Here is an 18,012-nt window from a genome sequence, read left to right on the forward strand (position 1 = left end):
CCCCGACGCCGCCACCGCTAGCCCTTCGCGGAAGTGGCGTGGGGGGAGGAGGCGCACAGGGGCGAGTGCGTGGTGGTGGGGCGAGGGCCTGGGCGGTGGCTCGCCCGTCTTGCGCCGCTTGACGAGGAGGGAGTGGAGCCAGCCGAGGACGACGTGCACCCGCTCAGTCGACCGCTCGAGGGAGTGGCGCTCGCAGGGCTCGAGGCCGCCGAGCACGTCGACCGGGTTGCGACGCGCGAAGTCCGCCTCGTCGTCCGCGAGCCCGTCGAACCACGACGCCGCCGTGTAGCTCTGGTGCCTCTGCTCGCCCGGCCGGCGGGAAGGAGAGCGGGCGCGGAGCGAGTCGAGGCTTCGGTCGCAGCGGAGGGTGTGGATCGCCGTCGCGTGGAGCAGCGAGCCAAGGTGGAGCAGGCAGCGCGCGAAGGCCGCCGACTCCTTCTCTCGCAGCTTCGCCTCGTCGTCCGCCTCCTCGTCCATGTACGCCGACATGAGGATGGCGTCGCACCACTTGCTCGCCATGCTCTGCACCGCGGAGCGAGCCTCCCAGTAGCGGCCGAGGCTCTGGTTGAGCCGCATCACGAGCCCGAAGCCCGAGGCGAGCAGGATCGCCGAGTACGCGTACGTGTGCATGAAGATGAAGTCGTTGTCTGAGTTGTTCCCTTCGATGCCGTCTTGCGGGTTGCCGTTTGCGCAAAATGAGGGCCACACCTGGCAGCCGACCTGGGTGTGGAGCACGGCCGCGTAGCCGCCGGCGAGCGTAGCCCACGGAAGCGTGCGCACCAGCGCGCTCCCGCGCAGCGATAGCATCAGCGGCACGTCGGCGATCATCCCCTTTCTGTACGTGCGTGCCGGTCGGGCGCGCTCGCGCAGCTTCGAGCCGCCCGGGGCCGGAGCAGCAAGCGCTTCCTCAGACACGATCGTCAGCCCGTGCGGCAGCTCACCGGACGCGATCGACGCGTCCGGCGACTCGCGGGAGGGCGACTCCATCACAGACGACCGGCAAGCAGCGAAAGTCGATCGGACACACAGCTTCGACGAGAAGCCGCCGACGTGATGCAAAACGGCGCTCTTCACGGCTAGCTTTACAGAAGATCACAACCCGCCGAAAGCTTGGCGCAACCCGGGCCCGAAATGGCGTCACGCAAAAGCAGAAGCCGGGCCCGAAATCGCGCGCACACAGTCACGCAACACGCGGGGTCCCAGGGAAGGCGAGCAAAAACCTTATCGCGCGCGCTAGACGCCGACTCGGAGGCTGCAACAAAACAAACCTCCGGAGCACCGGTCACTCAGGCCTCAGGGCGCGCAGCCGGAGAGAGAGGGAGGCGCTCAATCCCGCACGCGGCGAGCGCCCCCATCATCTCCGCCTCCATACGCATCCTCCTCCTGCCAGCTTGAGCGCCTCCTCCACGCCCGTGCCCGCGCCCGCAGAGCGTCCGCACCGCAGCGTCCTCGCCGGGCGGTGGCTGCGGCCGCAGCTGCGGGCACTTGGAGCACTTGGAGTGCAGCCGGCTACATGTGTATCGCTGGCAACCTCATGTCACACCCACGGGCTATAGCAGCAGCCGCAGCAGAGGCAGCAACAGCGGCAAAAGCAGCGGTAAGCCGCTACACGCAAGCAACACAAATCTCTCTCTGTCTCTCGCAAGCACAGTCCACAGATGACAACAAAATCTCTCTCTCTCTCAGATGACACACAAAACATGAGTTGTTTGGTATTGCTAAATCTCCCGCTCTCTCTCTCTCTCTCTCTCTCTCTCTTTCTCTCTCTCTCACTCACTCTCTCTCTCTCTCTCTCACTCACTTTTTGTTGTGTCAGAGGGTTGTCCCTTTTTTCATGTTTTTGTGTTGTTGTCTCTCGCAGTTGTCTCACTCAGGAGAGAGAGATTTTTGAAATCAACAAGAAATCACGACTCTCACAGTGATTTGGGCTCGGCAGCTTGAGCACTTGAGCACTTGATAGGGTCGATTCCGCGCATGGTAGCTACGGGACCCCTCGATCGTCTCGCCCACCCTCACTGGTGGCTCGGCAGCTTGTTAGCCCTCAGCCGAAGCTGGGGCCGGTCCCGTAGCCGAGAGAGCCCGCGCCGATGAGTTCGACGCGGTCGGGGGGCCTGCGGGGGGCCTTGCGGAGAGGCCACAGCGAGATGGCGATCGCTATACTTCATGGTGCCCTAAGACAAAGTGGGGCTGGCTGACTAGCCAGAGGTCGATACTCTGGACGACCCATAGGATGCCACGAATGCCTGAGGGAGAGGGAGGCGAGGCCAGAGGCAGACTCAGCTGCTCTCGGGTGATCTCGCGTTGGAGAGAGATTCTCTCGCGTTGGTGGGTGGCTGAAGGGATACCCATCGCTGAGCCGACGATGCTTATGGGTAGCCCCAGGGTGGCGCCCACCCCCATACCCTCAGGCACTTGCCTGCGCCCTGGCCGCGCATGCCGCGCACGCGTGCGCACGCGCGCGCACGCCGCGCACGCGCGCGCACGTGCGCGCGCGCGCGCGTGCGCGCACGTGTGCGCACGCGGCACTACGCGGCACTACGCAGCACTACGCGCCCGCGCGCGCACGCCCGCGCACGCCCGCGCACGCCCGCGCACGCCCGCGCACGCCCGCGCGCACGCCCGCGCGCACGCCGCACTACGCGGCACTGCCCAGGTTCCCTCACGCTCAGATTCCTTCACGCTCAGATTCCCTCACGCTCAGATTCCGTGCAAGGGGGTGCCGAGGTATGCCGCAGGCCGGGAGGGTAGCGCATGTGCGGCTGACTCGAGGCCGCGTAGCCACTCCACACGACGCGTCCCACTGCGCTCCAGATTGTCAGGTTGAAGGAGGCCTGCACCGAACCACGGTCGGTGTGCTGCGGCGCCCACGAGAACACCGGAGTGCTTCCGTGAGGCAGAGCAAACTTTGGGCCGGCGAACCAGTCGGAGCTCGACGCACGGAGACGGATAGGTGGGAACAGCGGCAGCAAGGAGTTCAGAGGCGTCATCAACAAGGCCGCAGTCATGTGGCTCAGGCCTCGCAGGTGTTGTCAAGTGCTCCAAGTGCTCTCAACCTTTCTCACAGCACGCTGGGCGCCGCCACAGTTTGGGGGGCACACGAGCGGAAAAGAATTTGAGTTGGGTGTGGCTGCAGAAGCAGCGCATCTCAGTCGTTCTTCACACGGCCATCGCAGAGCAGATTGTGAATGAGCTTGCCTGCGGCGAGGGCGGTCGAGTGCACGGAGCTAAGTGCCTCGCCGTCCTCGCGGGAGTCGCTTAGGCGGCTCCCGTGGTGTACCTGTGTTAGTGCCAGTGCGCGCCAGTCCCGTGCCCAGTGTTGTGTGAGCGGAAAAGAATTTTACAACGAAACTCCCTCGCAGTGTGCGGAAAAGAATTTTCAACGACTCCTTCGCACGTCTCCTTAAAATCCCTGTGTGGTGGCGGCGTGCCGTCCTCCCATCCCTCCCTTGGGTTGTCTGTTTTCTTTCTTTCTTTTTACACTAGGCACGGGACTGGCGCACACTGGCACTAACACAGGGAGAGAGTCCTCTCTCTCCCCAACACAGGTACACCACGGGAGCCGCCTAAGCGACTCCCGCGAGGACGGCGAAGAATTTTAGAACACTCTGCCTCCTCCCTCCCTGCTTCCCTCCCTCCCTCCCTCCCTCCCTCCCTCCCTCCCTCCCTCCCTCGCTCGCTCGCTCACAAACAAACAAACAGGACAGAGAGAGATTTTTAGCAATACCATCAATACCAAACAAATCTAACACCCAGTGTAACAGAGCTGGAGCGACGCTGACCGAGTGCGTTGGGTGTGGGTGCGATTTGCGGGCCGCAGCATTTCTCCCAATTAATGAAAGCTTGATTCCTAATTTTCGTATAAGTTCCGGGAGAAACGTGCGTCCGCTGAGCGCGCTCAGAGGCTGGCGCCTGAGAGGAGTCTACACTAGAGAAAGGGAGAGGGGCGGGTGTTCTCTAGGCCCTAGAGAGAGAGCACAAGCACATACATGCGCGAATCGCTCTCGGCTCTGCTTGCGGCGACGCTGCCACAGGCCGTGGCGGTGATTCCCGGGTCCGCGCGGTACTTCCCTCCCCCGGCGCCCAGCTACACGCAGCAGCCTTCCGCCGTCAAGCCAACGGAGCTGTCTTTCGCCGGTCGCGCATCGGGCCCGGAGCTAACCCAGCCCAGCCTCACTAGCGAGGCCACGCGGCTTCGCAGTGACCTGCTTCGAGGGTACGACCGGTTGGCTGCTCCCATCACCACCGTCGGCGTACAGATACGCTTCTTCAAGGTGGAGGGAGTCCGGGCAGCCGAGGGCTCGATGCGGCTCAAGATCTGGCTCCGCCTGACGTGGTCCGACGAGCGGCTCCGGTGGAATGCGGCCGAGTATAGCAACCTCAGCTACGCCGTCTTCGGCGAGCACGAGGTTTGGGTCCCCGACATCCAGCCCTACAATACCATGGTGGGGATAAGCAACACGCTCGATGCCGTCGCCATGACAGTCTCTCCGGACGGCTCTGTGTTCTGGAGCCGGCCAGGCATGCTCGACGTCATGTGCAAATTTTCGGGGCTAGTCGCCTTTCCCTTCGACACGCTCTCGTGTGTGATTGAGATGGGTGGCTGGTCCCTCAGCGGCAATGTGCAGAACATCACCCTCGAAGACGGCGGCTACGTCTTCTCGAGCCAGGAGGAGTCGGCCGGCACGTCGTACCAGGAGTACACTATCAAGTCGATCGAGGTCTCCCGGGAGACTTACTTTTACCCGTGCTGCCCCGATGAGCCGTGGCCGATTCTCAAGTACTTGGTCAACCTGGACCGCGCGCATGAGTACTATACCACGCTCGTCATCTGGCCGTCTGTGCTGCTGACGTACTGCTCCATGGGCGTCTTCTTCATGTCATGCGAGGTGGGCGAGCGCCTCTCGTACGGAATCACGCTGCTGCTCGCGGCGGAGGTGACCAAGGTAGTGATGGCCAACTTCCTGCCCGTCTGTGGAGAGCTGCTGTGGATCGATCTCTTCACAGTGGTCTGCTCCGCCTTCAGCGTCCTCTCGCTCATCGAGTCGTTGGTGGTGCTCTCCCTTGCGTACCACCGAAAGAAGTACATCCTTCCGAGATGGATAGTGCTTATGTGCCGCCTCGCCCTCGGCTACGACCCCGCCGGACGCACGGTGCTGGCAGACGAGACTGTGCTCACAGGCGGCGTCGATCCTGATGTGGAGCCGTGCGCCGGCCCGATCTACCGCAGCCTCACGCGGAGTGGCGCGGGACCAGGCAGCAGCGAGGGACCAGGTAGCGTGTGGCTGCGCGGCGCGGGCTTGTCGGGCGCGCAGAGCACCGTCGACGCGCAGGTAGTCGCTTCGCGCCTGGCCTTCTACGAGAGCCTCTTCTTTAGAATCGACGCCGAGGCCGACGGCTACTTGGGCCTCGAGGATATGAGCCGCTTCCTCTCTTTCATCTTGGTCGAGTGGGAAAGCGAAGCTTGCACGCGTGTGTGTAAGCTGGCGGACTTGAATCAGGATGGCCTCATCGTCCGGAGAGAGTTTGTCGAGCTTTGCGCTACCGTCCTCGCCGACGAGCCCATCCCATACGTGGAGCAGGCGGCCGAAAACTTCTTGCACGCGCAGGAGCTCACGCAGCGGCGGAGCCGGGCCCACTGGGCTGGCGCCGCTCAGCAGGTCGACCGCCTCGCACGGCTGACGCTCCCCTTCCTGTACACTACCTCCCTGCTCGTCCTCTTCCAGCTCGACCTCTCCGACCCATACCTTAGCGACCCCGGCGCGCGCATGATTGTTGGCATCGGGGTACCTTCCATGTCGACGGCTGGGATCATCAAGTCGCTCGTCCCCACTTTTGTCGTCCTTCTGTGCATTGTCGGCTGGCTGGGCATTCGGAGCTACGCTCGCCAGAGGAAGCTGCTGCGCAAGCAGCCCACGCGCGACGAGATCCGGCTGCGCAACGGTGCGAGGCCGCGGCAGCTACCAAACAGGCTCGAGTTTCGGCGCGCCTTCGATTCCCTTGGGGTGAGGATCAGGAGCAGCACGAGCACCTCTAGACGAGCGGCGGCCGGGCTGCGGCCGACGGCAGTCCCGGCGCTGTCTGAGGACGACGACGAGCAGGTGGGGGCTGCGGAAAGCGCAGAACAGTGCAGCGTATCTGTACCATGTCCCCTGTAGTGGCACGCACATGCCTTGATATGTGCACCATCTGTACCATGCCCATGTAGTAGCGCGCATGCGCGCGCTGATATGTGCACAACGTAAAGTATGCATGATTATAATAAAATAACAGTCACACAGCAGAGACGGTACTCGGTAGAGCTAGAGGGATGGAGTGAGATCTTGCGGGGCAGGGCGTAGGCTAGCGCGTGAGGGCGCAGGCAAGTGCCCGAGGGTATGGGGGTGGGCGCCACCCTGGGGCTACCCGTAGCATTGTCGGCTCAGTGATGGGTATCCAAGGACCCGATGGTCCTGTCTCTCTCACTCATCAGATGAGAAGGAGGAGAGACAGCAACGACAGTCAGGGCCCGAAATCATGTTCATGTCATGTGCATGCTCCCCTTTCGAGAACCTTTCGTATCGGAAAAGAGAAAAGTAGCACCCGGGAGTGCGTTGCCGTGACACTTTGCCTCGCTTTGCCTTCCGCCTAAATCTGCACATCCTGACGATGCCCGACGCAGAGGAGCCGCAGCCCACGTACGAGGACCTGCAACGTGAGAACGAGGAACTGAAGGTTCCGCCCAATCACAGTACCCACCTCATTCGCCGAACGCGCCGGCCGCTCAACCAAAACACCCTCTCGTTGCAGGCAAAGGTTTACGCCGCGCAAGTCACCAAGCCCCCCCGCGAGCGCCAGCGCGGCGGGATGAACTCATTCAGCGATCCGACGGACACCTCTTGCGTTTGCGGCTGCACAATCGCATAGCTCTCACGCCAAACTCTCTCGCACACGAGCTCTTCGCTGTCGACGTCTTTCCCTCGAGATGCTCCACGGACCTCCGGACGAAGCCAGGACTCGTCGCCCAGGGACACTCGGGAACACACCGTGTCAGTCCGATAGAGTGACTCATAACTCACTCTTCACTCGTCACTGTGTCTCTCACTGTCTATATATATAGTCGTGTGTGTATAGTGTGTCGTCAAGAGCGAGAGAAGATATAGTTCCCTGGGCCAGTCTCACGCGCTCGAGACATACAAAAACATGCACCTGATTTAAGGCAGAGGCACCTCAACGGGAGAGGCGGCAGGCTCGACGGGCCTCTTTCCTGCGCCTCGATGCCGTCACCTCCCGTCCCACGCGCTGCCTGGTGTGCCTCCGCCCGTCATCCGCGCGACGTGGTCCCGCATGCTCTCGTGCCTGCCGCGGCGCGGGCCGTGCGGAGTGAGGTTGTGCCGCGCGCGAGGGCGGGCGGCGGGGCGCACTGCAGATCCGTCATCCCCCCGAGCATGAAGGGCGGCTCGTCAAAGGCCTTGGTGGAGATGGGCGCATCCTGAGAGCGGAGAAGCGGGAGGCTGGGCGAGGGTACGGCTTGCGTCGCGCGGGCGGCTGGCACGCCTGCTGCAGCACGCGGTCCCACCAGCCCGGCGACGCCTTGCGGAGCGTGACGACGAGCTCGCGGCCGCCCTCGGCGTCGTCGTCGAGCTGCCACTCGCACTCATCAGGAAGCACCTGACGGTGCGAGGTCCGTGGGCCTCGCGGGCCGGGAGCGAGGCGTGTGCGGCGAGGCGCCTGCGCGCTCAGCGTGCCGTCCATGCAGACCTCGGCATTCACCGCCACCTTGAGGCTCGCCGACTTGAAGTCGACCCGAACAGCTCGACCCTTTGTGCCGGTCGCCACCCGCAGCTTCAGCACCACCTGCTCGTCCCTGTCCTGCAGCCAGCGGCCCCATAGCGAGATGCCGCCCTTGGCGTCGTCGAGCGGATCTGAGAGGTCGGGGGAGATGGCCATACACACCAGCGCGCGAGCAAGGTAACCAAACGCCGGGGTTCGGGCTCATGCTGGTAGGGAGCTAGGTGCTTGATACCGTATGGCAGCCCCCCTGCCCACAGGCTGGGGCGACGAGCGCGGAGCCATCTGCGCGCGTGGCGGGGGCGGCGGGATGGCTGATGTCGATTATCAGCAGCCAGCCATGCACATGCATCATGCTCCGACCAAAAGCTGCTGCTTCGAGCCGCGGCCGACTCTGCCACCGCGGCTGCGGCTGTCATGCTGTTCAGAAGACCGGCGCATGATATGCGGCCTCCCTGCGGATGCTGCCGGCGAGCCTGGCGGTCCGCTGCACTTCAAGAGCAGCTGAGTCTGCCTCCGCCCTCGCTCGTCCCCCTTCACCTTCCGGTCGGTGAGTCGCCCTGCCCCAGTCGTCCAGATATAGCCAGCTCAGCCGGGGCGGGCGGAATGGCTGCGGCGCGCGAGCTTCCAACCATCCCTACTCATCAGGATGGCTGCCCTGTGTGGTTGTATTGGGTATTGCAGCCATCGGGCTCTGGAGGCTATGAATGGCTGCACTGTAGCTAACTCAGCCATCCATCCTGAAGTAAGATGGCTGCGCAGGAGCCTTCACAGCCATGTCCATACTGCTGTCATATTCCGAGGTCGGCCGCCAGAACGCAAGACGGGGTTCGGGTTCATCTCGTGATTTTGGGACCACACATATGCCACTGCCGCCCAAAATGCCGCACTTCCGACCTCTCCCCAGGTCGCGCAGCGAAGCGAAATGCCGTAAACGACATGAATCAAACGCAAAATGTCCATCGTTGCATCGCACTTGGAGCACTTGCATCGCACGACATACGTCTTCAGCTGTTTTTCAGCACTCCAGGCGCTGCCTTTGGACTGCATTGTGTGTTGTTGTTGTGTTGCCCCTCTCTGGTTGGTGTGACTGATCGTTGGACGTTTGCTTAGAATGGAGGAGGATCTTATGAAGCGTCGTCTCCTTTACACTTCATCACGTGTTAGTTCTCACTATATAGCAAAACGCGGGCCTGGATGTTCATAGCATCGGGCACGAATCGGCACTCCCAAAGCGTAATTCCAGAGCTCCCTGCCACGCTTGGAGAGGCCGATTCGGCCGGCCACGCTGCGCCGCCGGCTCGCTGGAGATGTGGCCAACCTCGGTTGCGCCGGCCAGCACCGGAGCCCCCGCCGCTCCCGCCGGCACACCGGGAGTGGGGGCTCCGCTGGCCGACCAGGCGGGGCGTGGGGGGCTCCGTTCGCCCCCCGAGGCGGCGCATACGTTTGCCGAGCCCGCCTCCGGGCTCCGGACCCCGTGTTGTGTGTAGAGAGAGAGATTTTTAGCAATACCAAACAATTCTGACACTCACACATCATTTGGGGCCGGGAGCCGTGTTAGCGTGTTTGTTTTGTTTTTGCGTGTACGAATGTCAACAAACAACAACAAACAACACCACCTGGCAACCCTGTCTGCACGTCTCGCGCGCGCGTGAACAGGGCTCCAGGCCCCAAATGACGTGTGAGTGTTAGATTTGTTTGGTATTGCTAAGAATCTCAACAAACAAAATCTCTCTCGAATTTGTTTTGTTCTCGAATGTCACTGTACGATTTCGGGCCCGCGGGTTGTGTGTGGCCCACCCCCCTGCGCGCGGGCCTTCTAAATGCCTGCGGGTAGTCTCCCCCCATCCCCAGGGCCTCGACGACGACGACGACGAACCTCCTCAACCTCTCATAGACCAGCGCAAAGCGCGGGACGTAGTTTCTTCTCAATCAAGGCGCTGTGGTTGAGACTCCCGTCGAAGAAACGCGCAGCGGGCAACGTGACACAGGTAAAGGTGATCGCGAAGCTTCCCCATCCTGGGCACAAGAGCTCACATCCGAGAGAGAGAGAGAGAGAGACCACCACACTTCCCGCGACGAGCACGCCGCCTCCCGGAGAACAACGAGATCTGCGATTCCTGGCTCGCAATCCGCATCGCGGCCGCGGGTCGAAAACCCCTACCGACATCAGCCTCCTTTTGCCCACCCCGTTAGGTCCACATTATGTCGAAGAGGGAGGAGTACCCGGGCGACGACAACTATTCCTCTGTCAACCACGTCGCGGACGCCTTGGAGACGCCGGCGACGGCTGGTCACGATGCAGAGGCTGACCCGTTCGCAGAGGAAACCGGGTCTGAGCCAAAGTCGGTGCCCGAGACGCCGGACCAGGAGAGCGGGATGGTGGGAGCGGCCACGAAATCCAGCGGGGCGAAGCGGCGGAAGGGGAAGAAGCCCATCTCGGAGCTCGCGCCGCTCGAGTTCTCCGGCCGCTTCGCGGGCGGGCTCCGCGCCGACCTGCTGCGCCGCGTGCCGCTCTACGTGTCGGACTGGACCGAGGCCTTCACCGGCGGCAATTGCATGAAGACGACCGCCTCCATCTGCTTCCTCTTCTTCGCCTGCCTCTCGCCCGCCGTCACCTTCGGCGCCGCCTTCGCCGACGCGACCGACAACCAGCTCGGCGTCATCGAGACGATCATCTCGTCTGGCATGTCGGGCCTCATCTACTCCTTCCTCTCGGGCCAGCCCCTCTGCATCCTCGGCGCGACCGGCCCCGAGCTCGCCTTCCCCGTCGTTTTTTACGAGATTTGCCAATGGGGGGGGGTTCCCCCCCCCCCCCCCCCCTCCCTCCCCGCACCCCGGCCCGCCCGCCCCCTCCCCCCTCTCACCCCTCCCCCCCTTCACCCCCCCCCCCCCCCGGCAGATGGAGGTCGACTTCCTGGCGGCGCGCGTCTGGCAAGCGCTGTGGTGCTCGCTCTTCACGATCATCGTCGCGCTCTTCGACCTCTCGGCGTGCATGAAGGTGTGCACAAGGTTCACCGAGGAGATCTTCTCCTTCCTCATCTCGATCATCTTCATCGTCGGCGCCTTCACCACCCTCATCAAGCTCTACCTCGCCGACCCCGACGTCGAGGGCGACGACCCGGCGGCGCCGGCCAACCGCGCAAAGGCCTTCCTCGGCACGCTGCTCGGCCTCTTCACCTACTTCACCGCCATGTGGTGCCGCGCCTTCCCCAAGCGCAACGAGACGACGCCGCTCGTCCGCAAGCTCGTCGCCAACTACGGCGTCACCCTCTCCATCCTCCTCTACTCGGGCATCAACTACGGCTTCCGCGACGTCGACGTGCCCTGCCTCGACATGCCGGACGAGATTGTGCCCACCGCGACGCTCAACGGGACCGGCGAGTCGCGCGGCTGGTTCGTCAACCCGTTCGGGGACGAGACCGCCTCCGGCTACGACACGCCCGGCGTCGGCTTCATCTTCTTCGCCGCCGTGCCGGCGCTCGGCCTCGCCGTGCTCGGCTACCTCGACCAGAACCTGACGACGCTGCTCATCAACCGCAAGGACCACAACCTGAAGAAGGGCGGCGCGTACCACCTCGACCTCCTCGTGTGCGGCATCTTCATCTACCCCATCTGCGGCTTCTTCGGCCTCCCCTTCACGCACGCCGCGACCGTCCGCTCGATGTCGCACCTCATGTCGCTCATGACGCGCGAGGACTCCACGAACGAGCACGGCCAGACGGTCTCCAAGGTGACCAACGTGGTCGAGCAGCGGGTGACGCACCTGGGCATCCACTGCCTCCTCCTCGCCGCGCTCGGCCTCTCCGCGGTGCTCACCAAGATCCCGAAGGTGGTCCTGGCGGGCGTCTTCCTCTACATGGGCGTCACGGCGCTGCCAGGCGTGCAGCTGTACGAGCGGCTCTGGCTGTGGCTCATCTGGGACCCGAAGAAGTACCCGCAGTACGACTACGTGACCCAGGTGGCGCGCAAACCGCTCCACCTCTATACGCTCTTCCAGTTCTCCTGCCTCGCCGTCCTCTACGCCCTGACCAAGGTGCCAAACCCGTACATCTCGGTCATCTTCCCATTCTTCATCGCCTTCCTCCCCCTGATCCGCAAGCTGGTGCCAAAGTGCTTCCCCTCCGTCTGGAGCAAGGAGGACCTCAAGGCGCTCGACAAGTAAACAGGGATGGGAGCCGTCCGGAGGCCGCGCTCGCCCGCTCGCGTGGCCCGGGCACCGAAGCGCTGCTACTATATGCGCTCTAACGCCCGCGGCTCGCCGCGCGAGCATGTATTACCGTATGTACTGCTGTGTGTGAGCGATGCAATGACCAATGTCCTCTGGGGGGAGGCGAGGGCCCTAGGGGGTACCCATGCGGGGGGGAGATGGGGTCCCCCAGCCCGCCGCAGGCGCCGATTTTTTGGACATTTTTTCTTTTTCGCGCGATTTTTTACTTGTTTTCATGGGAATTCGGCGTACTTGCGGCCATGCTATCACGCCTTGCGACATCCTTTCGGCGCTGCTGACCATGCCATGCTGCTCAACTGACCGCCTGCATAGCTTGCGGCCTTAGTCTTCGGCATTCAGTGACGACCTGATCGTACGGCCAGTAGGAAGGTGTCCTTCCAGCGCGTGCACGCTTCTGACGCAATGCGCGTCACAAACTGCCTCGGATTGGCTGCTGGCACTCTCGAGGCTATGCCTACACAGCCTCGCGCGCATGGGCAGTCAAGAGGGACCATGCACCTTCTCAGGACAGCGCCGGTGCCTCTCTCTTGGACCGGCAAACGTGGTGGTCTCGTGTCACCGATGTGGGACCAGTGCGGCATCGCGCCATCGACAGCTCTGAACTGCGCCTCACCACTGACCGGGAAGGCCGCCAAGTGGGTCAGCACCGGTCGCACATTGTGGCAGCAGTCAGCAGCGCATGTCTGATAGTTAGAGCAGCAGCGTCAGGGTCGCAGGGTCGGATCGTGTCAAGCCTCTCGCCCGGCCGGCCGTGTGCAGACGTCGGCCTGGGTCTGCTGTCTGGAGTGATCTGTCGGCGGTCAGTACGACCGATCAGGTCGGAGTTTTCTGATGGTTGGAGGGTCTATCTGTATGTACTCCTCGAGATCTCTCCAAATCTGCCCTCTGATTAACCTAGCTTAATCGGGAAGTCGGTGCTAGTAGAGACTAGTAGAGCCGGGCCCCGTTTCCGCACTGCGGCGCGGCGCACGGTGCCTCCGGGGGCCCCCGCCTCCCCCCAGAGCCAATGTCGCGGTGTGTCGAGTGTCGTGCGTGTGTCGACTGTGGTGCGGCGCATGGGCATGCCTAGACTCATGGTATGTACTTCTTGACCCGGGAATCAGCTGGGTCGCAAAAAACGGAAGTGCACGCGATCGCGACACTGCACACTCACTCGACGAGCCCCGTCTCTCTGTGCAGATAGAGGCACGAGTGTAGGGATAATGGATAGAGAGGGAGAGACAGAGAGAGAGCGAGAGAGAGAGGGAGAGGGAGAGAGAGAGAGAGAGCGGAAGAGCCCGCCACACCGGCGGGAATATCGTCATCGACACACACAGCAGGAAATAGTCGGGGGCAGGCAGTCCCGGCGGCAAGAGTGCAAATGCTTGCCCGGACCGCCCGCCCTCGCATGGCACGCATGGTTCGAGGCGCGCGCCCCTCACAAGGGGCGACGAGACGGCGCGTCGTGTGGCTCGGCCTGCGCTCGAGTACCGGGAGGCGGGTTGTGCAGCCCGAGGGCCTCCAGCGCCGTAGAGACGCGAAGCATGGTTTGTTCTGCGGGGCTGGGCCCGTGCCCCGGGCCCAGCAGCTGCGTCGGCGTCAGCAGCGACGACGGCGCGCAGCGCTGCTCGGTGGGAGGGGCATGCGGCTGTCCTGCCGTCTGCAGGTGCCCCCCCAGCGGCCCCGGCATCACGAGGCCCGCGCTGAGCGGTTGCGGCTCGAGCCCGGGCGGCGACCCATGCCCGGGCGGCGAGCGGTGCCCGGGCGGCTGCGGCGAGAGATGGCCGAGCGGCGACGCATGGCCAAGCAGCGGCGGCGAGGATTGCCCGAGCGGTGGCGGCGAGCCGTGCCCAAGCGGCTGCGGCGACAGGTGCCCGAGCGGCGACGTGTGCGGCGACGGCTCGGTCTGCGGCGAGATGTGCCCAATCGCGGTCGGCGCGGGCGCAAGCAGACCAAAGGGCAGGGCGGGCTCGAGGTAGGCGTCGCTGCCCGTCGGCACCAGCTGCTGCGGCTGCAGCCCCGGCGCCGTGCCGACGGGCATGCCCGCGTGCGCGAAGACGGCGAGCAGCCTCTCGAGCTGCTGCCCGCGCAGGAGCAGGTCGAAGCGCGTCGACGCGCTTCTGTACCGCAACACGTCGCTCACCGACGACTCGGGCAACGACAGGACCTGGGCGGCGCGGGACGGGGCTGGGGCTGAGCAGGATTAGTGGGCGGTGGCACGCGCGCGCGTCTCGGTCGGCGAGGGCGCGCGGCTCGGGGGCGAGGTGGGGCGGAGCTCTATATACACACATATAGCTCCACCTGCCCGGACCACGCGTGCGTCTGCAGCGGCCGGAAGCGAACCTGCGAGGCGGAGGCGGAGGCGGGGGAGAGCGGGTCCATCTGGAGGCCGCGAGAGGAGAGGCGAAAGGCTCGCGCGCGGGGGCTCGGCCGGTCTCGTCTCGCCTCCCTCCGCCCCTCCCCCTCCCCCTCCCCCTCTCCCTCCCTCCGGCTCGGTGGTCTGGCGGCGCGAGTGCCTGCACGGGGAAGCGGCCTCCCCACGCGCTCGGCACCAGGTCCATGCCGGCGGGGCAGGTCGGCTGGAAGACGCCCATGAGCTGCCGCGTCCGCACGTTGAAGAGGAAGAGGAGAGAGCTGCGGACGGGCGCGGTGGCGTTGGCGCTCTTCGATTGGCGCGCCGTGCCGGCTGACGCGAGCGAGGCACGGCGGCGGTGGCGGGGCGGACACCGCGCGTGGCGCGCGTGCGCCGTGCGCCGTGCGCCGTGCGCCGTGCGCGTGCGTGGGCGCGGGGCGGGGCGGCGCGCACGAGTCTGTGACTTTGGACAGCAGGGAGACCTGAGTCTTTGGCAGCCCGAGCAGGCATCTCGCGAGGCACTCCTGCGACGAGGCGGGGGCCGAGGGACGTGAGGGCGACTCCTCGCCGCCGGCGGCGGCGCGCGGCGTGCGCGTGGGCCGGGAGAGTCGGCTCCTGCTCCGTGACCGAGTCGCAGATGAAGATGACGCCGTTGCGCACCGCGCGAAGCCGCGAGGAGCGCGCCCGCGCCACGTCGACGCCGCAGCTGCCCGCCGGCTGCTCGCTCGCGCAGCCTCCGGCGGAGGGCTGGCGAGGGACGCCGAAGTGGTGGAAGAGGGAGACGAGCGAGCTGGCCTGCTGGTGGTCCAGCTGCAGGTCGAAGCGGTTGAAGGTTCCGTGGTAGTCGAGCACCTCGCGAAACGTGCTCTCGGGCAGCTGCAGCACGTACGGCGTCAGCAGCCGCACGCGAACCTGCAGCGGGTAGCGAGAGACGCCCGTCTCGTGGCCCCACGCCAGCGGCTCGATATTGTGCTCCGGCCAGCTCGTCGCGCGAAACACGCCAAACAGCAGCCGCGATCGCACCTGCGCGACACAATCCTGCCTGGTCAGCAGGCGGGCGCGGCGTCGGCCTCTGGCGCGCCGGCCGCCGCGGCAGCAGCAGTGTGCGCGTGGAATGGATCGCTGCGAGGGCATGGCGGCGGCCGCGCGCGCACATTGAACAGGAACAGCAGCGATTGCTCCGGCACGATGCCGCGCACGACCTGCGCCTGGGAGGCAGGCAGCCCGAGCAGCGAGCGCGCCAGGCACTCGTCCTCCGTTCGCGGGTCGCACAGGTAGACCGCGTGCGCCGCATTGGCAACCAGCCCGCCCTGGTAGGCCTGGCCGGCTGCGGCGGCGTCTAGACCAGCGCTTGGGAGGTATGCCTGGCTGCAGCTGCCTGATGAGCCGGCGCAGAGCGCCCCGCCTGACGCAGCCGCTGCGGCGGCGCCGTGCGCGGCGCCGCCGGCCGACGCCGCCGGCGGAGCCCCCACTCCCGGTGTGCCGGCGGGAGCGGCGGGGGCTCCGGTGCTGGGCGGCGCAACCGAGGTTGGCCACATCTCCAGCGAGCCGGCGGCGCAGCGTGGCCGGCCGAATCGGCCTCTCCAAGCGTGGCAGGGAGCTCTGGAATTACGCTTTGGGAGTGCCGATTCGTGCCCGATGCTATGAACATCCAGGCCCGCGTTTTGCTATATAGTGAGAACTAACACGTGATGAAGTGTAAAGGAGACGACGCTTCATAAGATCCTCCTCCTTTCTAAGCAAACGTCGAACGATTAGTCACACCAACCAGAGAGGGGCAACAAACAACAACAACACACAATGCAGGCCAAAGTGCGAAAGATAAGAGGAGTTGGAAGCGGAACAAAAAGAAACCCGGCGGCCGAATCTGGCTGGGCTCACCCACAAGCTTCCCGTGGCTCGCACATCATGCTCTCGCTCGCGCTCACGCTGCCTGCCTTCCTGCCCGGCCAGGGCATGGGCATGCGCCGCGGCGTCGCCTCCGGCGTCACGATGGCCGCCAAGCAGACGCCGCACGGCGGCACGCTCGTCGACCTCTTCAGCTCGGACGCCGCCGCGGCGGCCGCCTCTGCCGACATCAAGGTGGAGCTGACGGACCGGCAGTCGTGCGACGTGGAGCTGCTGTGCAACGGCGGCTTCTCGCCGCTCACGGGCTTCATGAACGAGGCGGAGTACAACTCCGTCGTCGAGGACATGAAGCTGCCGTCGGGCCTCATCTTTGGCCTCCCCGTCGTGATGGACACCGGCGACGCGAACGTCAAGGTGGGAAGCAAGCTGCTGCTCACCTACCAGGGCACGGACATGGCGGTGATGACCGTCGAGTCGCTCTTCACGCCCGACAAGCCCAAGGAGTGCCTCAACTGCTACGGCACCGCCTCGATTGAGCACCCCGGCGTGCGGATGGTCGCGATGGAGCGCGGCAGCACCTACGTCGGCGGCCCGCTGCAGGGCCTGGGCGTGCCCACGCGCGACTTCCCGTGCGCCACCCCCAAGGAGGTGCGGGAGACGCTGCCCGACGGCGCCGACGTCGTCGCCTTCCAGTGCCGCAACCCGGTCCACCGCGCGCACTACGAGCTCTTCACGCGCGCGCTCGACGCGCCGAACGTGGGCGAGGACGCGGTCGTGCTGGTGCACCCGACGTGCGGCCCGACGCAGGAGGAGGACATCCCGGGCTCCGTCCGCCACAAGACCTACGTCGTCCTCCAGGACGAGACGAAGGACACGCCGAGCGGCAAGCGGACGCGCTGGGCGTTTTTGCCGTACTCGATGCACATGGCGGGCCCGCGTGAGGCGATCCACCACATGATGATCCGCAAGAACTTCGGGTGCACGCACTTCATCATCGGCCGCGACATGGCCGGCTCAAAGTCGTCCGTCACCGGCGACGACTTCTACGGCGCCTTCGAGGCCCAGGACCTCGCGAAGGCGCGCGCCGACGAGCTCGGAGTGCAGGCGTGCGCCAGCCCGCCGCGTGCTCCCCTGCGCCCCGCCCTCCCCCGCCCGCCCCGACCGCCGCCCCGCCCCCTCCCCCCTCCCCCCAGGCCGTCCCCTCCCTCAACCTCGTCTGCGACCCCGACGGGAACTACATCACCGCCGACGAGGCAAAGGAGAAGGGCATCGAGGTGATGAAGCTGTCCGGCACCAAGTTCCGCAAGATGCTGCGCGCGGGCGAGGAGATCCCGGAGTGGTTCGCCTTCAAGTCCGTCGTCGATGTGCTGCGCGCCGAGTGGAAGTGAGCTCGTGCCCTATTCTTCCTCCGGCCGCAGCCCGTCCCCGCGACGAAGACACCAGACCTCGGGCTGTATCGGAGGGCGTGCGTGCCCTCCCCCTTCGGCCGCACGCATGCCCGCTCTGCGCTCCGATCCGGTCCGCCGGCCCGAGAGAGAGAGAGGGAGCACAGGGCGCGGCTGTGGGGGGGCAGTTTGAACTCTGTGGAAGCCGGCCGTGTGGGATGTGTGACGCTAAGCGGCCTCGGCCCTCGCTTGTCGCTATGCGCGAGATCCGAGAACGCCGTGTCTAATGTACTTGCGTTGTGATGCATGTATGTATAAATTACTCGACGTGACACCCCCATCAATGAGCGCTCTCACCGACCACAGTCATTCTTCGCGCGTCCGGCGTGTCTGGAGTGAGCCGTGAGCGTGACCCGTGACCGCGCGACTCGGCCGGCGGCGCACACTTC

The 18,012-nt window shown here is 65.0% G+C and overlaps 6 protein-coding genes across 6 annotated transcripts; 3 read left to right on the plus strand and 3 right to left on the minus strand.

The window, feature by feature from the left end:
- Positions 1–258: 258 nt before the first annotated feature.
- EMIHUDRAFT_353429 (hypothetical protein) lies at positions 259–987 on the minus strand (the record flags this gene model as incomplete). Its single annotated transcript, XM_005780823.1, has 1 exon — positions 259–987. A coding segment is annotated over one exon (729 nt), but the record flags the coding sequence as incomplete, so codon positions are not given.
- A 2,999-nt stretch (positions 988–3,986) lies between these two features.
- Positions 3,987–6,155, plus strand: EMIHUDRAFT_99941 (hypothetical protein; the record flags this gene model as incomplete). The annotated part of the gene is made up of 1 exon (XM_005780824.1): positions 3,987–6,155. The coding sequence occupies one exon, from the start codon at positions 3,987–3,989 to the stop codon at positions 6,153–6,155; it is 2,169 nt and encodes a 722-aa protein (XP_005780881.1).
- A 992-nt stretch (positions 6,156–7,147) lies between these two features.
- On the minus strand, positions 7,148–7,933 carry EMIHUDRAFT_434770 (hypothetical protein). The gene is made up of 3 exons (XM_005780825.1): positions 7,708–7,933; positions 7,534–7,647; positions 7,148–7,468 (listed from the first exon to the last, which is right to left on the minus strand). The coding sequence occupies exons 1-3, from the start codon at positions 7,924–7,926 to the stop codon at positions 7,301–7,303; spliced, it is 501 nt and encodes a 166-aa protein (XP_005780882.1). The 5' UTR covers positions 7,927–7,933; the 3' UTR covers positions 7,148–7,300.
- Positions 7,934–9,972: 2,039 nt separating this feature from the next.
- On the plus strand, positions 9,973–11,932 carry EMIHUDRAFT_99943 (hypothetical protein; the record flags this gene model as incomplete). Its single annotated transcript, XM_005780826.1, has 2 exons — positions 9,973–10,569; positions 10,670–11,932. 2 exons carry the CDS (start codon positions 9,973–9,975, stop codon positions 11,930–11,932), a joined length of 1,860 nt encoding a protein of 619 aa, XP_005780883.1.
- Positions 11,933–13,415: 1,483 nt separating this feature from the next.
- EMIHUDRAFT_204334 (hypothetical protein) lies at positions 13,416–15,868 on the minus strand (the record flags this gene model as incomplete). The annotated part of the gene is made up of 8 exons (XM_005780827.1): positions 13,416–13,630; positions 13,931–14,144; positions 14,279–14,320; positions 14,530–14,574; positions 14,813–14,854; positions 14,958–15,353; positions 15,485–15,649; positions 15,854–15,868. The coding sequence occupies 8 exons, from the start codon at positions 15,866–15,868 to the stop codon at positions 13,416–13,418; spliced, it is 1,134 nt and encodes a 377-aa protein (XP_005780884.1).
- Positions 15,869–16,206: 338 nt separating this feature from the next.
- Positions 16,207–17,896, plus strand: EMIHUDRAFT_415495 (putative ATP-sulfurylase). The gene is made up of 2 exons (XM_005780828.1): positions 16,207–17,282; positions 17,372–17,896. Exons 1-2 carry the CDS (start codon positions 16,239–16,241, stop codon positions 17,564–17,566), a joined length of 1,239 nt encoding a protein of 412 aa, XP_005780885.1. The 5' UTR covers positions 16,207–16,238; the 3' UTR covers positions 17,567–17,896.
- The last annotated feature ends 116 nt before the right edge of the window (positions 17,897–18,012 follow it).

This window comes from Emiliania huxleyi, assembly GCF_000372725.1.
Source record: "Emiliania huxleyi CCMP1516 chromosome Unknown EMIHUscaffold_21, whole genome shotgun sequence".
NCBI classification, from domain to species: Eukaryota; Haptophyta; order Isochrysidales; family Noelaerhabdaceae; genus Emiliania; species Emiliania huxleyi.